We start from the raw sequence: 20,164 nt of genomic DNA on the forward strand, positions 1-20,164 counted from the left end.
CAATAAATCGTTCCTCTATTGTAACAGCTTTGTGTAATACCAAAAGATTTTCATTTATTTTTAGCACATTAATTTAGTGGGAGAGAAAAAAAATAAATCCACTGTTCAAAAATAATTGTATATACAAAAATCGTTGAGGAGATTCATCCTGTTTGATTCTTTGTATTATTCCTTCTTGTAAAAATGTATGTAGATATTTCTTTGTGTCCCATGGAAGCAGGAAGATCTAAATTACTAAGCAGATCAGTTTAAAAAATAAAGCAAAAATGGGGTGTTGGGAACTTTGTGTAAAAAAAAAAAAGAAAATTTGTTTTTATTGTAATTTGTTGGCAAACACAGCGACCTTTTCTAGCTTATCTGGTGTGTTGATAGCGTCTAATGGTTTCTATGGTGACTTGATGATGCCAACTTGGATGCTAGTCCAGCTTATTTGCCAGTGAATGAAGGAAGTTGGTTTTTCCGTTGCATCATAATTATGACAAAGGGAAACAGAAAGCCAGAGATCAGGGCATTCTGGTAACTGATCGACTTCCATTAGTTGAAATCTTAAAAAGTTGCTTCACTTTTATCCGAATCAAATTGTTAGTGGCGATGATAGTGCAAGTTTTTACTAAACTAAATTGAACAAATGTACTGCAATTAAACTGTCAAGCTATTTCAGGTTACTTCAGTCTATTTAAACAGCAAGCCATTTTCATCGCTGTAGGAATATTAAAGATCAGAAGACGTAAAAACAAATATTTTGAGACAGATGTGTAGCAAAGAGGGAACAAAAGCTTTATAAAGCCATGTCGGCACAAAGAAGCAGGAGAAATCACTAAACACTTTGTGCTAGATGCCTGACGAGCAAGTGACAATGCGAGGAAGAACCTTGTTTTTTTCTATTCATTTGGTAAAACTCCACTTTTAAAAACCACAGAGAATCTCCCACCCGTTCCCATTCGCCTGCCTCTTCCTCTCTGCGCACTGACAGGCCACCTGCTGAGAGACTGAAGCTCCATCTCCTCTATTCTGTCTGTCCTGTAAAAAACAAAACAAAACACACCTACATACCAGCCGGGGGGGGAAAAAAACATGAGTAGGAGATACATTTCCTGCTAATCTCTTCCATTTTCTGTTCTGGGTTGTGTGAAGCATGAGCTTTATTTCCCCCTGAATCCTGTAGGATTTTGATCCTTTCATTTTCAACTGTAACCTATGAGGATTCAGACCGTCACAGATTACCTCAGGACTAGTGCTGCTTGAAATGAGGTTTCTTATTGTCTGTGTCTACTTCTTTTGTCCTTCAGAAAAGAATCGCTGGAGTGTGTTCATATACACTAAACCCTAGAAAGAACATAAAGTTGAACAAGCAATATAATAGTTAATCTCCATGCTTTTTTTTTTTTTCTTTACTAAGTGTGTCAATAAGGCCACTGGAAGTTTTGATGCTGCAACCTGTGTTTGTCTTCACTGTTGGAAGAAATTAAAACTTTCAAAATAAGTCATGGATACAGAGGAATGACACACTAAGCCCACACAAAAAGGCTCTAGCCAAGATTCAAAGTTGATCTCGTAGGTTTGTATATATATATATATTTGTTAAAGTTGCCATGATGTTCTATTATTCTATTATTTATATTAGAGAATATGTGTCTCGAATATGAGGCACATAATTTGTGAAAAAAATAAATAAAAAATCAAGCTCCTCTGCCTTTCCTGTGGTTCTACTGCCATCTGCAAAATTGCAGAGTGGTTGTTTCTGACCACTCCCGGTCAGAAACAACCAACCGGAGGCTTCGAATTGCTGTCTGTCATGCTCGTGTATGTGCTGCGCATGCAAGTTCAAAATTGGCAGTTTGAAGCAGCTGTGTGCTAATGTTGGAGAAACAATCTCAGGTCACAGGAAAACCGCTTGTATGCCGCCGTTTACAAAACCAAAATGCATAAAAGTATTTAAAAGTGCAGCACTAGCCATCGCTTAATCTCATGTAAATGATATAAGTAGCATCATCTTGTAATGTCTTAGCATTGCCAGCTACAAGCCACTCCTTGTTCCATGTTTCACCCCCCACCCCACTGAGTGCCCTGCATTTCTTGTCTTGGGAACTACGTCGGTATCGTCGTTTCACTTCTAAGCCTGTGTTGCTGTCGGTCACAGGGTTTCCTGGACATCGACCTGACAGACCTGAGGAAAGGCGGTGCCAACATCACGGGCTTCCAGCTCGTTAACAACTCCGAGCCGAGCGTGAGCCGCATCGTCCAGCAGTGGATGGAGTTTGACAATAAAGACTCCAAAATGCCCAAGACTGGACTCAAAGTAACACACACACTTTGTTTTTCTTTTTTTTTTTATTAACACTCTTGTACTGTATTTTTTTTTTCAGAGTTAAGAGGTTACATCGTAGCACAAAGTGCATGATTTTGTTACCAAGTAAGATTACCTACAGCAGAAGCTTTTGACAAGAGATTCAACAAATTTTCATCAGTGATTGTAAAAAAATGATGTTATTCTCTTATGATTTCCATTGAAAATCTTGAATATCATATATGAGAGAAACACTTTACATTTTGGATTTTAACACATTGAAAGCACACAAGGTTATAACAGAGCCACTCTTTGTTTAGCCTTCCTGTTATCTGTAGAAAGCCTACAGGGGCCAAACGAATCTGATCAGGTTAAAAGTCAGCTACTTATAATTACTAGGGCATTTTTCAGTGCTTCTCCGTTTTTCCTATATCATTTAACTGTGAGCAGCATAAAAAGGTTACGAAAGGCTTTGGATCTGTATTTTTCTTTTCTTTTTAGATTTTATCTAAATTTGCTGGTTCAGATCTGAGATTCTAGTTCATTGATGTTCAGCCAAGTTAAAACAGCTTCCACCCGCAAAGATTTTCAATTGCAAATCAAACACAGAGCCCTCTGTAGTGATGCTTTGAGCACGACAAATGAATAGGGTAAGATTTCAATATGTGAGGAATACACAGAATTCATGTCGAGGTGTAGTTCACTTCTCAGTTGCCATCTTGGCTCTTTTTACCGTTTCGCAAACCTCGTGTCTGTTTGGATGATCTGTTTGCAGTACATGGGCGCGCTGACATACGACGGGGTGAAAGTCATGTCCACAGCCTTCCAGTACCTGAGGAGACAGAGGATAGACATCTCTCGCCGCGGCAACGCTGGAGAGTGTCTCGCCAACCCGCCAGCCCCTTGGGGACAGGGCATAGATATCCAGAGAGCCTTGCAGCAGGTCTGCACTCATGCGCAGTGACACAATACTCCACACACACACACACACACGCACACAGAGTCATGAATACCCCAACTCTGCATAGACGTGAAGAAATCCTTGACTGGCAGATTGGCTAATAGCTCCTGAGCCGGGGCTGGCTGAACAAATTAGGTCTCATTCTGCCGCGTAAAGTTCGCATTAGGTCATAGGAGAAATCCCCAGTATCAAATGTGACATCACGGCTAGTAAACAAAACCTGCGGGCAATATTACTGAGCTGTGATCATCATGGGATATGACATCAACAATTGAGTTTAGAAATGTAATATTTGGCCACGGGAATGGTAATGGTGGCCCGGCTGTGAGGCCTTCTTGATCTCCCGGGGCCAGACGCAGCCACTTGGCACGTACGCTGAGAAGCGAAGAGAATTGCTGTTATATTCACTATGCTATCTGTACAATATTGGAAAATATGCAGACAGGAAAAAAAAAAAAAAGATGGAGTTATCCCCACATTGGCATAAAAAAAGAAAAAACAATGGTATGTGCGCATGCGTTGGAGCCCAAGGCTCTGTCTGCAGAGGCTGTGCAGAGTCAATCTAGCCATCTGCCTGCGGACAGACTGGAGCTCGGAGCCGTGTTCGCTCAATTAACTCCATCACCAAGCCAAGACAAACACACTGCACTGTATGCATACATGCACACCGTCTGTCATTCACCTCTACGGGGACACGAGCGGCGCGGACGTCCACAAACGTGTACTGTAGAAACACGTCACAGACTATTTTTAAATGGCATCGCTAACGTTTTCTGTTTGATTCGTCACGACGTTGGCCGCGTACGGCCGTCTGTGTTTCAGCCTCAGCGTGAGCGTCTGTGTACGTGTGGCATCTTTACAGGTTCAAATTGACGGACTGACCGGTCACATACAGTTCAACGAGAAGGGTCGCAGAACCAACTATACTGTCAGTGTCATGGAACTGGCCCCGTCCGGACCCAAGAAGGTAAGCCCGAGGCATCCGGTCTCAGACATTCATTCGTGCCCGAGGAGCCACAAAAGTTGCGCTTGCAACGGTAATATCTCAATAATCCGGCTCGTTTTCTCCTGCGTACTTCGATGAGCTCAAGAAAGACCTGTGGTCAAATTTGTCGCGTACAAATTGCAGTTATATTTGCTCTGGGTCAGTCAGGCAGCAAAAAGGCCCTTATCAGTGGAATAAGACTCGTCTGAAAAGAAATCTTCTCCTGCAAATAACTCACACTTTTTCTGAAGTTTATGAACTCGAAATGTGAAAATGCAACATATCCTTACGCTTTACCACAGTTTAGTCCATTCAAGATGAGAGGAAACGTGTGTATTGGTTAAATTTAGTAGAAGGAGCAGGTGGAATAGTTTCTTATAGTGAAGCTGGTATAAAGTGAAATATTTTTTTAGGTTTGAACGTACCAAGAAAATTGCTAATTGACGCATGCGGATAAAATTGGCTTGTAACAACAGTGAGAAAGATTTAGCATGAAAAGAGGCTGCATGAATAATGCATGTCAAAGGTTTATTTGAAGTTCTTGCACCCTGATGGTAGAAAACCACAAAGTAAATAGCAGTCCTAAGCTCCACAGCTTTAAATGACACATTCACGCTATTCAAAATCTCTGATTAATTCACACTCGGTGTTAGTATGCTTTTTTTTGTTGTTGTGAATTTCTTGTTGTAATATCTATTCAGCCAATTTTAATCAGACATTTCATGCCCCCCTTTTTTTTCTTTTCTTTTTTTTTTACTAAATGAGACAAGTATTTAGTAAGGGTCAAGAGACGAGGATAACATAATTTAAACGAGTGGCTTTTATTCGTGTATCGCAATGAATGTTATCACTTTCCGCCTTTTATTTTTAAGGTTGCACAGGTATAACAAGTCGATAAAAGCTCTTTAAGTAGTTAAACTAGCACACACGTCGCTCCTGATCGGGCAGAAATGAATTTGGTAATTTATCATCTGGAATATTGAGAGCGATGTTTCCTCAAAGACGTCTCCATGCCATATCTGTCTATGTTTTTACATAAAAGAATCAGTCAATCAATCAATCAATCAAGTTTATTTGCATAGTACATTTCAGCAACGCGCCAGTTCAAAGTGCTTGCCATCGCGAAAACATAAACATAAAAACGTTCTCACATGGACAGCAGTTGTGAAAACCAATAGACATTTCATTGTGGGAAGTTACTGTCACTCCGATGCTTTCCACGGCATCTCATTAGGACTGCAGCTCCGGTTTGATGAAACATGTTAATGATTTCGAACCATTTTCTTTTTCCACAGCCTCAGCTTATATGCAGACACCAGTGCCAGCTCTGGTTGTGTGAATTTGGCTCGCATTTCTTTAAAACGGCGCCTTACAGAAGCAAATGGGTAAAATAATGACCGAGGGGGGAGAGGAAGGAGGATAAACTCATGTTTTATTTATTTTTTGTATTTATTTATGTATTTAGTTATTTACTGTCAACAACTAGCTACATAAACTCTGGGCTTTCATCAATGTTTGTAGCGTCTAACTAACATAAAGAACTGTTTTGCTTCCAGGCTAATTTTAAATGCTAATAAGTGTTTTGCTGTATTGGCTTTCCACGACCCTAACGGGATTAACGGGGTAAATAAAGTAAATGGATGGTTGATTTCTGGTAATGATGAATTTGATATATAAATATATATATATAAAAAACATACATGCATAAATAAATAAACCCAAAGAGCACATTTGCATAATCCAACTGGGATAAAACATAAATAAAAATAAAAAATATCTAATTCTTAGTTGGAACGACAAGCACAACGGCCTGATAATAGTTCATTTCCTTGTGAACTATCAACTAAGTTTAAAGAAAAGATAATTTGTTGTACTGCATCTCCCATTTCTGAGAAGAAATGATGGCAGAACGATTCAAAGCGAAAGTTGTGAGATCGAGATAAATATTTGTTTGGCTCTCTGGGGTGTCACTCCTCTCGATTCCCACTGTCAAGATAATTTTGGCAGTTTAAAAAAAAAAAAAAAAAGAAATGTTAAATGATAATATTTAGATGATTACTGTTGGTGTTTGATGGCATTTTACAAATCTGTCATGATCCCCTTTCTGTGGGAAACTCATACCAACATTTGCAGGACTTCATAGGAATCCCAACGTTTTCTGCATTTAGTTTTTATGTAGAAAAAACACAAAAACAATGGCACCTCTTGTGTTTTTTCAAGAACTGTTTGAATGCGATTATTTTTTTTTTTTTACATAGCGAATGCTACTTATGAAATTCCTGCTAGTGATTTCATAAATCATTTAATTTCCTCTTTAAGTCTACAGAGGTACGTAGAGGAGCTGAAGGCCCCCCTCTGATTCATCCTCCTTTTCTTAGGTTGGCTACTGGAATGAAGATGAGAAGTACGTGAGCACAGCCAGCCTCTCCAGGGTCAATAATGACACACACGGACTGCTGAACAGGACATATATAGTCACTACTATTTTGGTAAGTCTCGAAATATGAAGTTCAAGGGATCTTGAAGGAGTAGCAGGGAAGAAAGATTGACACAGGGACAGTCGGGGCAACACTTTTCATTTTCTTTTTATGATGGAGTTCCCCGAAAGTTCACTACCCACGATGAATTTGGCAGACCTCTGTGATTGTTTCGCCCTCCTCCGCCTCCCTCCTCCAGCTGCATTCTGTTCTCCCACTGTCTGACAGACGCCTGCTCGGAATAATGATCGCTTTATTGACCGAACTAAGCAGCGGTGCAGAGTTCTGGTGTCATGACACGCAGAGTCGAGGACTTGCAGCGATGCATCTCATTTATTCCCTAATCTTTTAATCGTGACTGCCGTCTTAAGATGCGTAAATAAGGGAAGACTAAGAGGCACCAGCGCTGCTTTTAGGATAACAGGTGCAGCTGGCGAGAAGTAGAGCACTGCGTTTGATTAAAGGACATTATAAGGCCAAACCACTTCTATCGCTTTAATATGTCAGTGTATCCTTTCTTTCTCTCTCCTCTCTTCGGCTCAGCTGTCACCGGTAGCTTACATAACAACCCTTGGCAAGACTCTATTAAGTCTACTGTCCTATATATCAGAGATTTGGGTGATAAGGGCCGTGGGTTAGATTTGAGAAAAGCGCATTCTACATGTATGCTACGATAATATGCATGCCGCTACGGATGCAGGGTTTTCTCGGAGTCTGCAGTCGCTACGTTGTTAAAAATCTTCTGTCACAGAATACACAGCATGTGTATAAACCGGAACTGACTTCTGGAAGGGCTCGTAAAACAGAAATATGTCGCCCCTGCCTTGTTTTGTATTGGTGAAAAAGGACACGGGCTAGCTTTTACGAGCTTCAGCTTCCAACACCGTCTGCTTCAATCCGATCGCATCAATTGTTTGGGCGTTTGTTTTTCCACATACATTTACGTTGTGTTTACATTCCTGAAAAGACGTATTGTATTTCACAAGACTGAGGGGCAGTGGATAGGACTTGAAGTGTTTAATCAATGTCTCATCAAGGGACGGTCTGTATGCCCCAGCCTGTTTCTAGTGAGTGTGCGTCTTTCCTTTTTCTGTAACTGTGAATGCATACCCCATGACGGCAAAACAAAACAGACCTTTCTCTCCAGCATTTCCCTGGTGTGCCATTTGTCTGCCAGTGGGATGCCGGGGTTGTGAAGCAATGATTTCCTTGATCCTAACCGTAGGAGGAACAGAGCAGGCGTAGCTGCAGCATGATGACGAATCCCCTAAACATCTCTACGGCCAGATGAACCATATTGGCAGGATTCGCTATGCTCAGCAAAGCCTGGTTTAAATCGGGCTCAGACACCCAGCTCGTGGGAATCGCTACCTTCCGATTGTTGGTGGAGCGTTGAGACGGAGGTGACCAGGAGTCTGTATGAAATAAACCGTTTTTTCTGAAAGTGAAGTGTGGCCCCAGGTGTCACGTCAGCTGTAATTTTTCAAGGCCAGACAATCAGTGTGAGACGTACAAACGCGGGTGTAACAGGAAACAAGCTCCCCAGAACAGAGGGCTCGAAGGTGCAGTCATTACATGCTTCAGACTTACACAGCGAAGCCTGAACTCATGCAGAGATACTTCTGCAAACAGCATTCGCAATCCAGCTGAGATTTTTATTTATTTTATTTTCTTTGCTAGCTTGCACATTATCAGCACTGTCATTGTTGCAGTGCAGTCACAATGATCGTAGCTTTTGGGTAAGAATGAAAACATTAAGGGGAAAAAAACGATACCTTGTATTTTGAAATGATTTTCCTTTTATATCTCAGTCTTTCAAAGTCCTTGAATCCATTTTTTTTTTTTTTTTTCAAAAACACTTAACTTACAAACTATTAACACGATACAAGTAAACAACTCGGTAACTTGGGATGCATTTACAACATTTGTTTCAGATTTTTCGTCTTGCAGCACTGAACTGGTTTTATTTATTTTATGAACCATAAAGCTAGGTCTTCAATAATCCAACAAGAAACGAGGAATTTCAATCCCATACAACGTTGATAATAATGCTTATTTTCATCCAACAGGAGTCTCCCTATGTGATGCAAAAGAAGAACCACGAACTGCTCGTAGGAAACGATAAGTACGAAGGCTACATTGTAGAGCTGGCTGCAGAGATAGCAAAGCACGTGGGCTACCAATACAAGCTTAAGATCGTTTCTGACGGCAAGTACGGAGCCAAAGACCCTGAAACCCAGAAGTGGAACGGCATGGTTGGAGAACTGGTCTATGACGTGAGTAAATAAAGGTTTTACCTCTTGGCGGGTTTCTGTTTAAAGTTACCGAAATATTTCTAACCGTAGTGAAAGTTACAGGAATCTTTTGCAGTTGTCCGTTTGTCGCAGAGTTTAGGTGAATGTCGTTAGAGCACTGTAGGTTAGAGACACACCAGCATACTGTGACAACCTAGTGCAGAACAGCAGGTCATTAGACTTATCTAGGAGGAAACAAGCCCATGAGTGTCAGGGGCCTAGAAACCAGAGCTGCGCACTCTGTGAGCTGCTTCACGTGGAATATATTGTACATTATTTATTTTGTACTTTATGGCAGAGCCTCTGAAAACAAATTTAATTTGCCGTAGTGGACGGCTTATGTCTTATTCTATTTTCTTTGCTAGCTTGCACATTGCACATGTGTGCATGGAATCTAGATTCTCCCCACATCAGTTCAGAAAACCCGACTGCATCCAGACTCATAAAAAAAACAAAAAAACATCTTTCTCCTGACTCATGTCTTTTTTTATGTGTACTCTGAAACGTGTTGCATCTCGGGTACTTTGTACGTCAGGTTTGCAGTAGGAGGTAAAACGGCTTTAAAATGTTTTACCTCTTCACATTTTTTACACTGATGAGCAAAGAATCCACGTAATGAAGTGCTAAGTTGTTTGAGCAAAAAAAAAAAAAAAGAAAAAAAAAGTACGCTCGGTAAGACAGCATGTTGCACGTAGTCTGCAAAGATTGCACACCCAATTGATAACATGCAAACATGTTCATGAGAACTTTGCGTGTGATAGCAGCTGTCATGGAGAGCAGAGTGGCCACAAGCGAAAGATGAAGTAGAAAGACTTTATACTGGAGGTATTATTCTATTGATAATAGTAATACATACCTTTTAAACAAATGTGCAATGTGGTACAGCACATTTGTAACTTTGCAGCTACTTCCCTTGTTTTGTATCTGTTTCAGTTGCACCAGTGCGCTTAGACATGCGTAGAAAAAAAATGGCTGTTTTGTTAAAGATATTCTACGTTTGTGCTCTTCCCTCAGAAAGCGGATCTGGCCGTCGCCCCGCTTACTATCACTCTCGTCCGCGAAGAGGTGATAGACTTCTCCAAGCCCTTCATGTCTCTGGGTATCTCTATCATGATCAAGAAACCCACAAAGTCCAAGCCTGGTGTGTTTTCCTTCCTGGACCCGCTGGCTTACGAGATCTGGATGTGCATCGTGTTCGCCTACATCGGCGTCAGCGTCGTCCTCTTCCTCGTCAGCCGATTCAGCCCTTACGAGTGGCACGCCGAAGACTACGAGGAGGGAGCCGAGCCTCAGACTCCCACGCAAGCGGCGGCCTCCAACGGCGTGCAGCCGAGCCAGACGCCAACGCAGCAGAACGCCAACCAGCAGAGCCCAGAACAGACCAACGAGTTTGGCATCTTCAATTCTCTTTGGTTTTCGCTCGGCGCCTTCATGCAGCAGGGTTGTGATATCTCACCACGGTAAGAGAAGCCCAGGCGGAGATTTTGCATCAGCTCATCACACAGTCTTAGAGTTTTGATTATTGATGCAATGTGAAACGCAGCGCCACGACTCTGCTGGATGTTCGTGTCGGATCTGTTTTTCATGAAGGAGCCGCTTTCTTCTTTTCGGCTACTTTCCGCTTTCCTGCCTTTGGATTATTCTAGTAGAATCGAAACAAAACAAAACAAAAAGAATGTCGGCACATATCTCAAACAGAAATGTCACCTTTTTCGTACCAGGACAAGAAAATTACAAGTAAGAATACTCTAAAGTACCCTGGCGTTAGGCTGGTGTTAAATGCGCTGGCTTTCATCGCTGTGCTCTCATGAGCTGTGGTATGAAATTGTTCTCAAAAGGTCATCAATTAAAAATCTCATTAAGTGTCTGAAATTAGCGACACCGAGGTCGACTTTTAGAGCTTTCCAGAGGGATTAGAAGGAGGAGATGAGGAGATAAATGTCAGTGTTATCCCTGTGAGATCAATCTGAACCCTCAGAGACTCGTTGACTTGTCGCCTGAAAATGCGTATACATTATGTGCAGTTTGGTGTCGTGTTGCGGTATATGTGCTATGTGGCTAATGCGGTACCTTGAAAAATATTTCATACTCCCTTTTCACGTTTTGTCATTTTGCAAACACAAACCTTGACGTATTTTATTGGAGTTTGGTGTGACGGTTCCTCATACAGTACATTTACACCAACTAACTCCAAAGAGACTAGGAAGTTATTTAAGGAAATGTAAGGAAATGTCTTTCATCTTGAGATTGAAATTCTGTGCAAAACGACTCAAGCTCTGTCAGACTAGATGGAAAATGAGACTTTGACTGGGCCATTCTGACACATTAACCCACCTAAAACATCCCATTGTAACTTTCACTGTGCATCTGTCTTCTGGACGGTGCGTTCTATGATACGCAGGATTAGTTTTGTTAATTCACGACAAAATATTAGATTTTAGTCTTGTCTGACCAGAACAGAACAGCGTCTTTCACATGTTTGCCATGTTGTTCTACCTGAGCTGCTGAACTCTCCAGCTCCTCTAAAGTAACCATGAATTAATGCTCACTTTGACCTCTGTGTTTTGGTTAGGGACTACAGAATGGCTACTCGTATGTCTGCAATAAATACAGAGCAGTGTCAATTAAGCATTTAGCATTAGGAGTGTGAGGACTAAGACTCTCTGTTTAAAGGGTTACACTTACATGGAAGCATGAGAATTTCTTTTTAAATTTATTCTGGTTTTTGTATACGCCTGGTTCTCTTATCCGCCTGAAAATTGCATCCGAGCCAGAAAAGCAATTGGATGGAACCGATGAAGAAAACATCGTATTGTACAGCTCCCCTCTGTTTACCTCGCTTTCCCGTCCTTTTGATATTTACACTATGCATGTTGATTTACCATACATGGCTGATTCAGGTATCAGGTGTCCTCCTGACATTTCTCCCGCCGGCAGATGCTGCTGTGCTCCATCCAGGTTAAAGCCCAAAGTCCAGATGTTCTCCTGTAGGCGTGGAATGCATCTGCTAAAACTATGGATTTTTGTGTGTGTGCCACACGGAGCAAGAGAATGTCAGTGTTTCCTCAAATAGCCTGCTCCCTGTAGCTTCTTTGAGAATACAGAAGCCTGTTTTTCTTTGTGCCGTGTGTGTCTGTGTGTGTGTGTGTGAGCAAACTGTGTGTTCATGCATTCATTTATTTTTTTTTTTTTGCATTTTTGCGTTTGTTTTGCTTCGTGCCAGTGAGTCACAGATGTTGCAAGACATTTTATTGTCTGGACAAGATGATCAGTTCTGCACGTTTGACATTCATAAACAGTAATTTTGTCATTGTTGAAAAAAGCGCTCAAAGATTTTGTTTCTACTGAGAAGCAAGAGGAGAAAAAGGACGTGTTAAGGAGAAGACGCTCAGCATCCTTGGATGCGCGTCTCCTTCACGAAGCTTGTTTTGTTTCGGAGATATTTGGGATCTTTATGACAAACGATGTCGCGACGCTTCAGTTAGCCATTTACATGCTGCGAGGTGTCTTGAAAACCAGCACAGTGAATGTTTCACCCTGCCGAGTGCCAGCCTGAAGAAAACATCCTCTCCTTGAAAATGTGGGTGACCTAGTTGCTTGCAGACACACAGGGACGTGCATGTCGAGCAACGCTTTTAAAAGTCCTATGCGACTCGCTGCACATTTTCAAAGGACATGTGACGCCGTCCCTCGTATCTTTGTACGACACATTAGAACTTGCAATGTGACATACACACCTTTGAAATGTTATTTGCTTTGTATATTTTGTAACGACTGTGTCACGGCGCAAAAAAAAAAAAAACAGAAAGAAAGAAAGCGCCAGGCTGCTCCAGCCGTCTTTTTGTAGCTTACTCTGTTCTAGTCAATCAGACTAGCTTAGCTTAATATGAGTAAGTCTGTATAGAGTGGCTCTCGTTTAGTTTCTATGCCTTGATTGTGCTTTTTACTGACTGAAAATATTACCATGCATACTTTTTTTTTCTTGTGTGAGAGAGAAAACTTCAGTAACAACATTCACACTAAAGACTGCTGCTGCCATGACCTGTGAGCTGTTAGCGCATTTTTTACTTTTCAACAGATGAGGATGAGATCAGAGTAAAATCAAACACCCCTTGTCACCAGGCAATTTCTAAGTAAATCTTGATATCTAGAATAAATTCAAGTGATCATCACTTGTATGATCACAATGTACCAAAGTGTACAAGCCTGCAAACCAAATACTGGACGAAAATACCTGCTCCACAATAACAAACAGAACACCCACCGAGACCTAAATCTTTCATTACCTGAAAGGGCGAGATTGAAATCCAAAACCTCCCTCTGAAGCTCCAGGACGTCAGTTTTCAGACTAAATACAGACTCATTATAACAGCATGTCAGTAGCCAAGGCTGATGCCACTGTAGTATAATTGCAAAGCTTTGCTTTGAGCAGCATTTTTATCTCTGGATTTTATTTAAGTGCATGCCCTGACATCCACATAGTCCACAGCATTCATCTTGTTCCCAATCTTTGCACCTAAACTCAGATTTCACATTAATAAAGAGAACTTTACACAAAGCCTAGTCTAGTTGAGATTCTGACAGGGTATCATTATTATTATTATAAAAAATAGCCACTATAACTACTGATTACAATATTAAATATCAAAATAAATTACATTTCGTATTACTATAATAACGTCCGTGCCTGATTAGACTCATTCTGATGCACAGATTTATTTGTTTGTTTCTTTCTTTTGTGATGCGAATGGCCTGGGTAGTTATCTACCTGACGATGTTTACCCTGATATTTCCATAAAGACACTGACAAACCACTTCACTGTTGATTTCTAAGCGTCATCCGAGAACAGGATGTTCCAGCGGTGCATTTAGACTGGAGGTAGGCAGCTTCACCTCTCGTTCACGGCCATTTCACGAGAGACAAAACGGCCACGGAAAAGCACTGAACATTTCTGCTTTTTTGGATTATGAGCAGATATGTTTACTCACTCTGTCTGCCTGTCTGTGTTTATGTCTGTACCCGTTTTCTTTGTCTGCTGCCTCGTCCCAACTGCTTTCATCAGTTTAAGCTGCCTCGACATCAAGCCATACACACAGCTCGGCATGTAAGCATCTAAATGCAAAGGCCCCTTTGTTTACCCATTGATGTATTGCACTGATGTGTACAGTTTCTCGCTAAGTGTGTATTAGCCACACGGTTCCCCGTGCTATTTGTGAGACCTTGTTTATTGTGCTCTTTCTAAATGTCAGCCCCGTCAGTCAAACCCTCCCAAAAGCCACACTCTGTGCTTATGGGTTCTCCTTGTGTTTATCTCTGCAAACAGGTGGACTCTGAGACAGCCTCCTCCTCCCCACCCACCTTCACAAAACACACACACACACACACACACGTTCAAACACCACTCCATCCATCCAATCATCTGCACATTTCCAGCTGCTTCCATCGCCTCTTCTCAGTCCACCTCTTCTCCCCTCTTTCCTGCTCTCCATCCGCTGCTCTCTGCACTTTTTTTTTTTTTTTTTTTTTTTTGGTTTCTTTTGTTTTGAAATTTATCATGAGAGGCAGCTCTCTCTGGACCTTGATGCCAACACCTGCACAGTTATCTCAAGATTATTTTGATTACGTTTTTGGTGCCATTTAGATCTTCTTCTTTTTTTTTCCAGTAGTCTGTTTTGGGAATAGATTTGCTATCATTGGAAACTCAAACAACCTACAGAAAATGTATTTTCCTTTGTGTGTGTGTGTGTGTGTGTGTGTGTGTTTTTTCCCCCTATTTTCCAAACCTGTTCTCAGGTCCATTTGCCTTTGGGGACATTTCAATAAATAACAGTGTAATTGAAAAGTAATTTTTGGTTTTCAGCATTTCAATTTAAAAAAAAGGCAATATAATTGACACTCATTACACACAAAGGTATATGTTTCAAGTGTTTTGATGATTATTGCCAACAGGCAAAGGTAGCCCCAATTCATTTTCATAGAAATATAAAACGCCACATAAGTCCAATAAATTAAAGAATAATGTTGAAATGCGATGTCATAGTTTTAAAGGATTTGGCCACCCATATTCCTTGCTTTCTTTTACTTCTGTTAATTTTTTTTTATTGAAGAATTGTTGCCGAATTAATGAGAAATAATCAAATTAAGCAAACCAAAGTGTTGTGTGAGAGAGGAATTCAGATAATAAAAAGCATAAACCGCAAACCTTGCGCGTTGACGACTTCGCCCTCAGTTTGAACCCTTCTTTCAATTCCTTACCTGCCCTGAAAAAGCGGGCGTTCTTGTATCCAGTGCTTGCCTTGAATTAGTTTGGGGATGTTTTATGTGTCACATTTCCGTGTGTACATATAGGTTTTCTCCTTCCCGTGGAGTCGTCTGTGCCTCTCCTACACGGTTGTACACTGAAATAAATCGGCTCTGTCAGTCACTCAGTCCGTGCCATGGCAACCGTTGCTCAGCCTGGCCGTTTAAAATCCTCCGGTAAGGGATTGTGCATGTGGCGCATTATCGTGAACCGGCGAGGGTCTGTGTTTCTCAGTACGACTGAGTTTTCTGTCGTACTGTGCTGCATTTTGTGCCTGTGTAAGAAGGAGTCTGCACATGGCGGCTAGATATCTGGATGCGTTTGGTTCTTTAGGGAAACAGCGTGTAGGGTAGAATCGGGCCGAGACACTTTTTGCCTTAAGAACTGTCTTGGTTAAAACGAACAACGCAGAAACATTCCTCAGAGTTTCTGGTCCAAATTTGCCGCATATTTCTGTTTCTGTTGCATTACAGCATTTTTTGGGGTCGATGTAGTGACTCGGTCACAAGGCTTGTGCCACAAAATTATCTGACATGTCGAGAAGAAAAAAAAGAAGCCACCAGAGCGACTTTTACCTGAAACAGTGCTCAGTTTTTATGCTGATTAATCAGAATAGTGATAACAAATCGTATTATGCCAGTAGTTTTATGAGAGATTTTCTATTAGTACTAATAAGTTTATAAAACTTTAAGAAGATTGGACAAACGATGGCCTGAACTGTTGAAGCATTTATTCTCTTATTTCTTGTTTGAATTTCAGTTCAATTTGTTTGTATTTAACCCTTTCATGCTTGAATTATGGTCCTTTGTGTCAGGATTTTTTTCCATTTTTTTTTTTTTTTTCATAAGGCATAAAAAAAAGGTAGGGATTTTTTATTGAAATTTTTTTTTAGGTGATCAATTGTAATTTTTCCAAATACAAAGTTGTTTTTTGAAAAATACAACAGTAGTATTGTTCTTTAGCAGTTATCTAATGTCACAATTTTTTTTTTTACCTGCAAGAGTCGTTTACAGTGGAAGGAGAGATCGAGTCGGTCGGCGTGCTTTTTTGTCTGTCGGCCATATTGGATTTAACAAAAATAATTTCTTGCATTTGCAGCTGATGGCCAGTAGTTGATAGTGTATTTTCTGACCCATTAGTTTCCACTTCAGTGGTCTGTGTGCATTTATAACATAAAAATCAACAAGAAGCACAAGAAAATGGCTTTTAGACGGCTGCCCACTGTAGTGACCACTATGCATGACAGGGTTAAAAGGCTTGTAAAAAACTTGATTACTTAGCACTACTTTATACTTAATTTCGCTCTTTATTTTCTTATGTAAACTATTTTCTTTTTGGTTTTGACTTTTATTTAAATTCTACAGAGAACGCTGCCTTTGGATGAAGAAATCCTCTCGAGTCTTTAACGCTCCATCATCGCTTTGGGCGTTGAAACTGCAGCATCGTTGCATAATCACACGGAGGCAGCTGCTTGGCCGCTAATCAAACTTTCAGGAATGAATCTCATGAATTCTTGCCATCGAGGAAATTATCGATCCTGCCCAGGGATCTGTGTGAGGTATTACGCCGCGTTGATGTTTCTGTCGTTGTCTAAGCCAATAAGAAGCCAGACAGGATTACATGCTTCTGAGTTGCATAATTGCAGAGCTGGTGAGCTGCCCTATAGCAGTTAGGGGAATTTGTGTGGAAGAGATGATTTATTCATAAAGAGATGATTTGGTTTACTCCACGGAGGAACTTATGTTTTATTTATCTGGAGATCGCATGAAGGCAACTTTTGATCACACATGCACGCACCATCAGCAGCAGAAAGCAGCAGCGAGGCGCGCTCTGAGGATCTCAGTGGGCAATCGCGCTTTGTACACAGAGACACAGATATGCTTCCTCCAGAGGGGGGATTTTCTGTCTGTTCGGCTGCACAAAGACGACTTTCTCTGGGACTTTCAGACATGATGGTAGATGAGTATGCCTGTTGCAAGCTGCTGCCAGTCACTTGTGTATCATGGCTGAAAGAGCCAAGATACACATGTCATTTTTTTTTTTTTTGTCTTGTCATTGCAAAAGAAAAAAAAATGTTGAAATGAGTTCCTCCAGCAGCAGTACTCTTTTCAAAGACACACAAGTTAGCATGAGTGTCAGGAAAAGGCAGCCAAATGCAAGAGGCAAATGACTAATTATCAGCTAAAATCACCTTGAAAGGCTTTCGGGGTGAACTGATGAGGTGTGAATCAATCCCTGATGATCAATGGTATTTCACTTACCATCGACAGCTTTTACTGTGATTCTATCTTTATTTAGTATTCGTTTTATGTCAGGTTTATGACGTCTATAAAACAACTAAAATGAGAACTTTACATGGAAAAAAAACAACCCCTTAATTTCCATGAGTAAAAAAAAAATTGCTAGTTCTAAGCGCTCTTTATAGCTAAGAAGAGTCAAAAATATTATATGTCCTTTTTATATGAGGATCTTTGTCAGTCTCCTTCCTGAAACTGAGAAATATGTTCATATTACAGTAATACTGAAGTTCTTAAGCATTCAGTAGAAAACTTATCATCCAATTCCTTACATTTATCCAGGGTCAGCAGAACTAGGGAGATCCAGACTTCTCTCTCTGTAGGCGTTCCCAACCCAGCCGAGAGACGCGGTCCCTCCAGCGTGTCCCGGGTCCTCCTTCAGGTTTCCTCGTCACGTGGAAAAGCAATCCATAAAGAATGCCACAGGAGAAAGGCGGCGCAGGCCGTGACAAAACGTAAACTAAAAGCACGGTGATGGTTTCAAAGCTTTGGACTTTGTTTTCGGGGATCCAAGTGAGAGGTTCTTGAAAGAGAAACAAGCAGTCGAATCGAGGTTGAGTCTGTGGTCATTCAGCGTGTGTGACAGATGCCCTGATTGTCGATGGTAGAGCTGCCACAACCAAGGACACTCTACAACGTAGCAATGTCTGGAAAATTGCTGCTGCAATCAACGTGAGTCTTGTCTTCTTTTACACAGCCAAGGGCACTTCTGCTGGTCTTTGCTTCCCCCCTCCTCCTGTTTTCGCTCTCAGACTCTAACAATAAGGACAACATCCACATTTGTCCATTTATCGATGAACTGATAGAGCGTGTCAGCTGGACGTATCCGACACCACTGTGGATGCGGCAGCAGGTCTTCCTGTCTGTCTTTTGTTGGATATTGTGACAGGAGTCGCCGTGTCTCACTCGCACGGCGTCGCACGTTCAAGTCCCGTACAAATATATATTTTTTTGAAACTGCAATGATTTTGTAAATCATTGCACGTCGTTACATAAGGAATACAATGGCTCAACCTGGAATAACATCGCAGTCCTTGGCTTCTCACTCAGACCTCTGTCTTGTGGCCTGTGAGACATCTTGAAAGTTTTCTGTCTATAACAGCCCTGCTCTTCTTCTGCTGTAGGCGTGGATGCTCTTACAGAGAGGGGAGCAGAACGAGGGAGAAGAGAAGGAGTCAGATGACTAAATTCTCTCTCAGCTCAGCTGTACTGTTTGGAGTGCAAAGTGGGCTGCCATGGCAACCATAAAGAGAGAAACGATTGCCCTCCCTCCCCTCCTCTCTCTCTCTCTCTTTTTTTTCTTTTAAAACCAATCCACCGACGCATCAAGTGTCTCAAACGATGTCATTTTGCTGACAGATTCACTGTTTATGCTTTAAGTGTGCCGATGGTATTGATATTTGGTGATGTATTTGTTGTGATGTGTTTGTGTTTGCGCTCCTGTTTTTCTCGCCGGAGTGACTAAGAGGCTTTGCGTATGTGTGTGGGCGCACAGCTCTCACAACTTGCCAGCCCTGACTTATCTCAGGTTGCATGTGGCTCATGCAGCTTCCATGATATCATTCGGCTAACATGTTTATTGCCTCAAGTACAAGGAATGCAGCTCTGGACTGCACCGCCACAGTCGTCAAAAGTGAAATTGTTTTCTACAGACCGCTCACATCAGCCATATGTCGCAGAGCAGCCGCTTCACTTGGTTGTTTTTTTTTAATGATGGAAACGAGGCTTTTTGTTTTTTCTCTTTGCGTTCTGTAATTACTTGTTTGTGGCGTGTTTGTTATGGCGGAGGGGGTAGCATTATTGTAATATTCCCGTTTCAACTTAATGCCACGGTAACGGTGACCTTTAAGGGAAGCGATATGCTTTATTAAAATGCTTTTGCTCCGTATTTAAAGCCTCCACTTTGTAAGTGGGAACCCTCCGAAACAATAGAATCAGCTGAACTCGGGGGGGGAGGGAGGAAGTCGTGAGATTGACAAAACGAAAGTGTCGGGAAACCGGCAACTCTTGGCTAGAGCGTGTTTTTATCCCCGGAGTCTCATTTAGCTATGTAGATGGAAGAGAGAGAGGGAAAAAAAAGAGAGATAGGGTGAAGTGGTGGAAAGTTGAGAGCACAGTGAAAGCATCAGACGTTGTGAAAAATGTGCATGTTTTCTGTGCCTCGATGGGGCTCTGAAAGCATCGTTTGCCTCACGCCAATTCAGTCTGGAGAGTCTGCTGAAGCTTTGCATCAACATGCGGCCTCAGTAGAGGATGAAGGTCACGCCTATGTCTGAGATTACAGTGGCTAGTGGAGCAGAATTATGTAAAAAAAAAAAAAGTTAATTTAATAAACGCTTCATTCCAGTTAACTGTTCTGGGACACCCATATGCATATGCATGTTTTTAAGGGCCATAGGTTTTTACAGTGTTGGCTGCTAAGAGACACTGTCAAAAGTTTTATACCCACATAACATTGATGAGCCCATGAATAGTAAAGGAAAGGTTCGTTTAAATCAGCCCTGTGGTGTACATCGGTTTACTGAGGGCCATATGTCTCCCCCCCCCCCCCCCCCCAACCC

General features: G+C 41.4%; 1 protein-coding gene across 2 annotated transcripts in view; it reads left to right on the forward strand.

Annotated features, from left to right (window-relative positions):
• The window catches only part of LOC106964583 (glutamate receptor 1-like), a 51,639-nt gene extending 40,940 nt beyond the window's left edge, over positions 1 to 10,699 (forward strand). For both annotated transcript variants that reach the window (XM_015060185.1, XM_015060184.1), the window contains 6 exons: positions 2,141 to 2,299; positions 3,063 to 3,230; positions 4,111 to 4,215; positions 6,612 to 6,722; positions 8,780 to 8,986; positions 10,019 to 10,699. In XM_015060185.1, the coding sequence (XP_014915671.1) occupies positions 2,141 to 2,299; positions 3,063 to 3,230; positions 4,111 to 4,215; positions 6,612 to 6,722; positions 8,780 to 8,986; positions 10,019 to 10,468 (1,200 nt within the window). In that variant the 3' untranslated portion in view covers positions 10,469 to 10,699. The remainder of the gene's footprint in view (positions 1 to 2,140; positions 2,300 to 3,062; positions 3,231 to 4,110; positions 4,216 to 6,611; positions 6,723 to 8,779; positions 8,987 to 10,018) is intronic.
• The last annotated feature ends 9,465 nt before the right edge of the window (positions 10,700 to 20,164 follow it).

The sequence above is a fragment of the Poecilia latipinna genome, unplaced genomic scaffold, assembly GCF_001443285.1.
Source record: "Poecilia latipinna isolate Pla-1442-1.1 unplaced genomic scaffold, P_latipinna-1.0 Scaffold1692, whole genome shotgun sequence".
NCBI classification, from domain to species: Eukaryota; Metazoa; Chordata; class Actinopteri; order Cyprinodontiformes; family Poeciliidae; genus Poecilia; species Poecilia latipinna.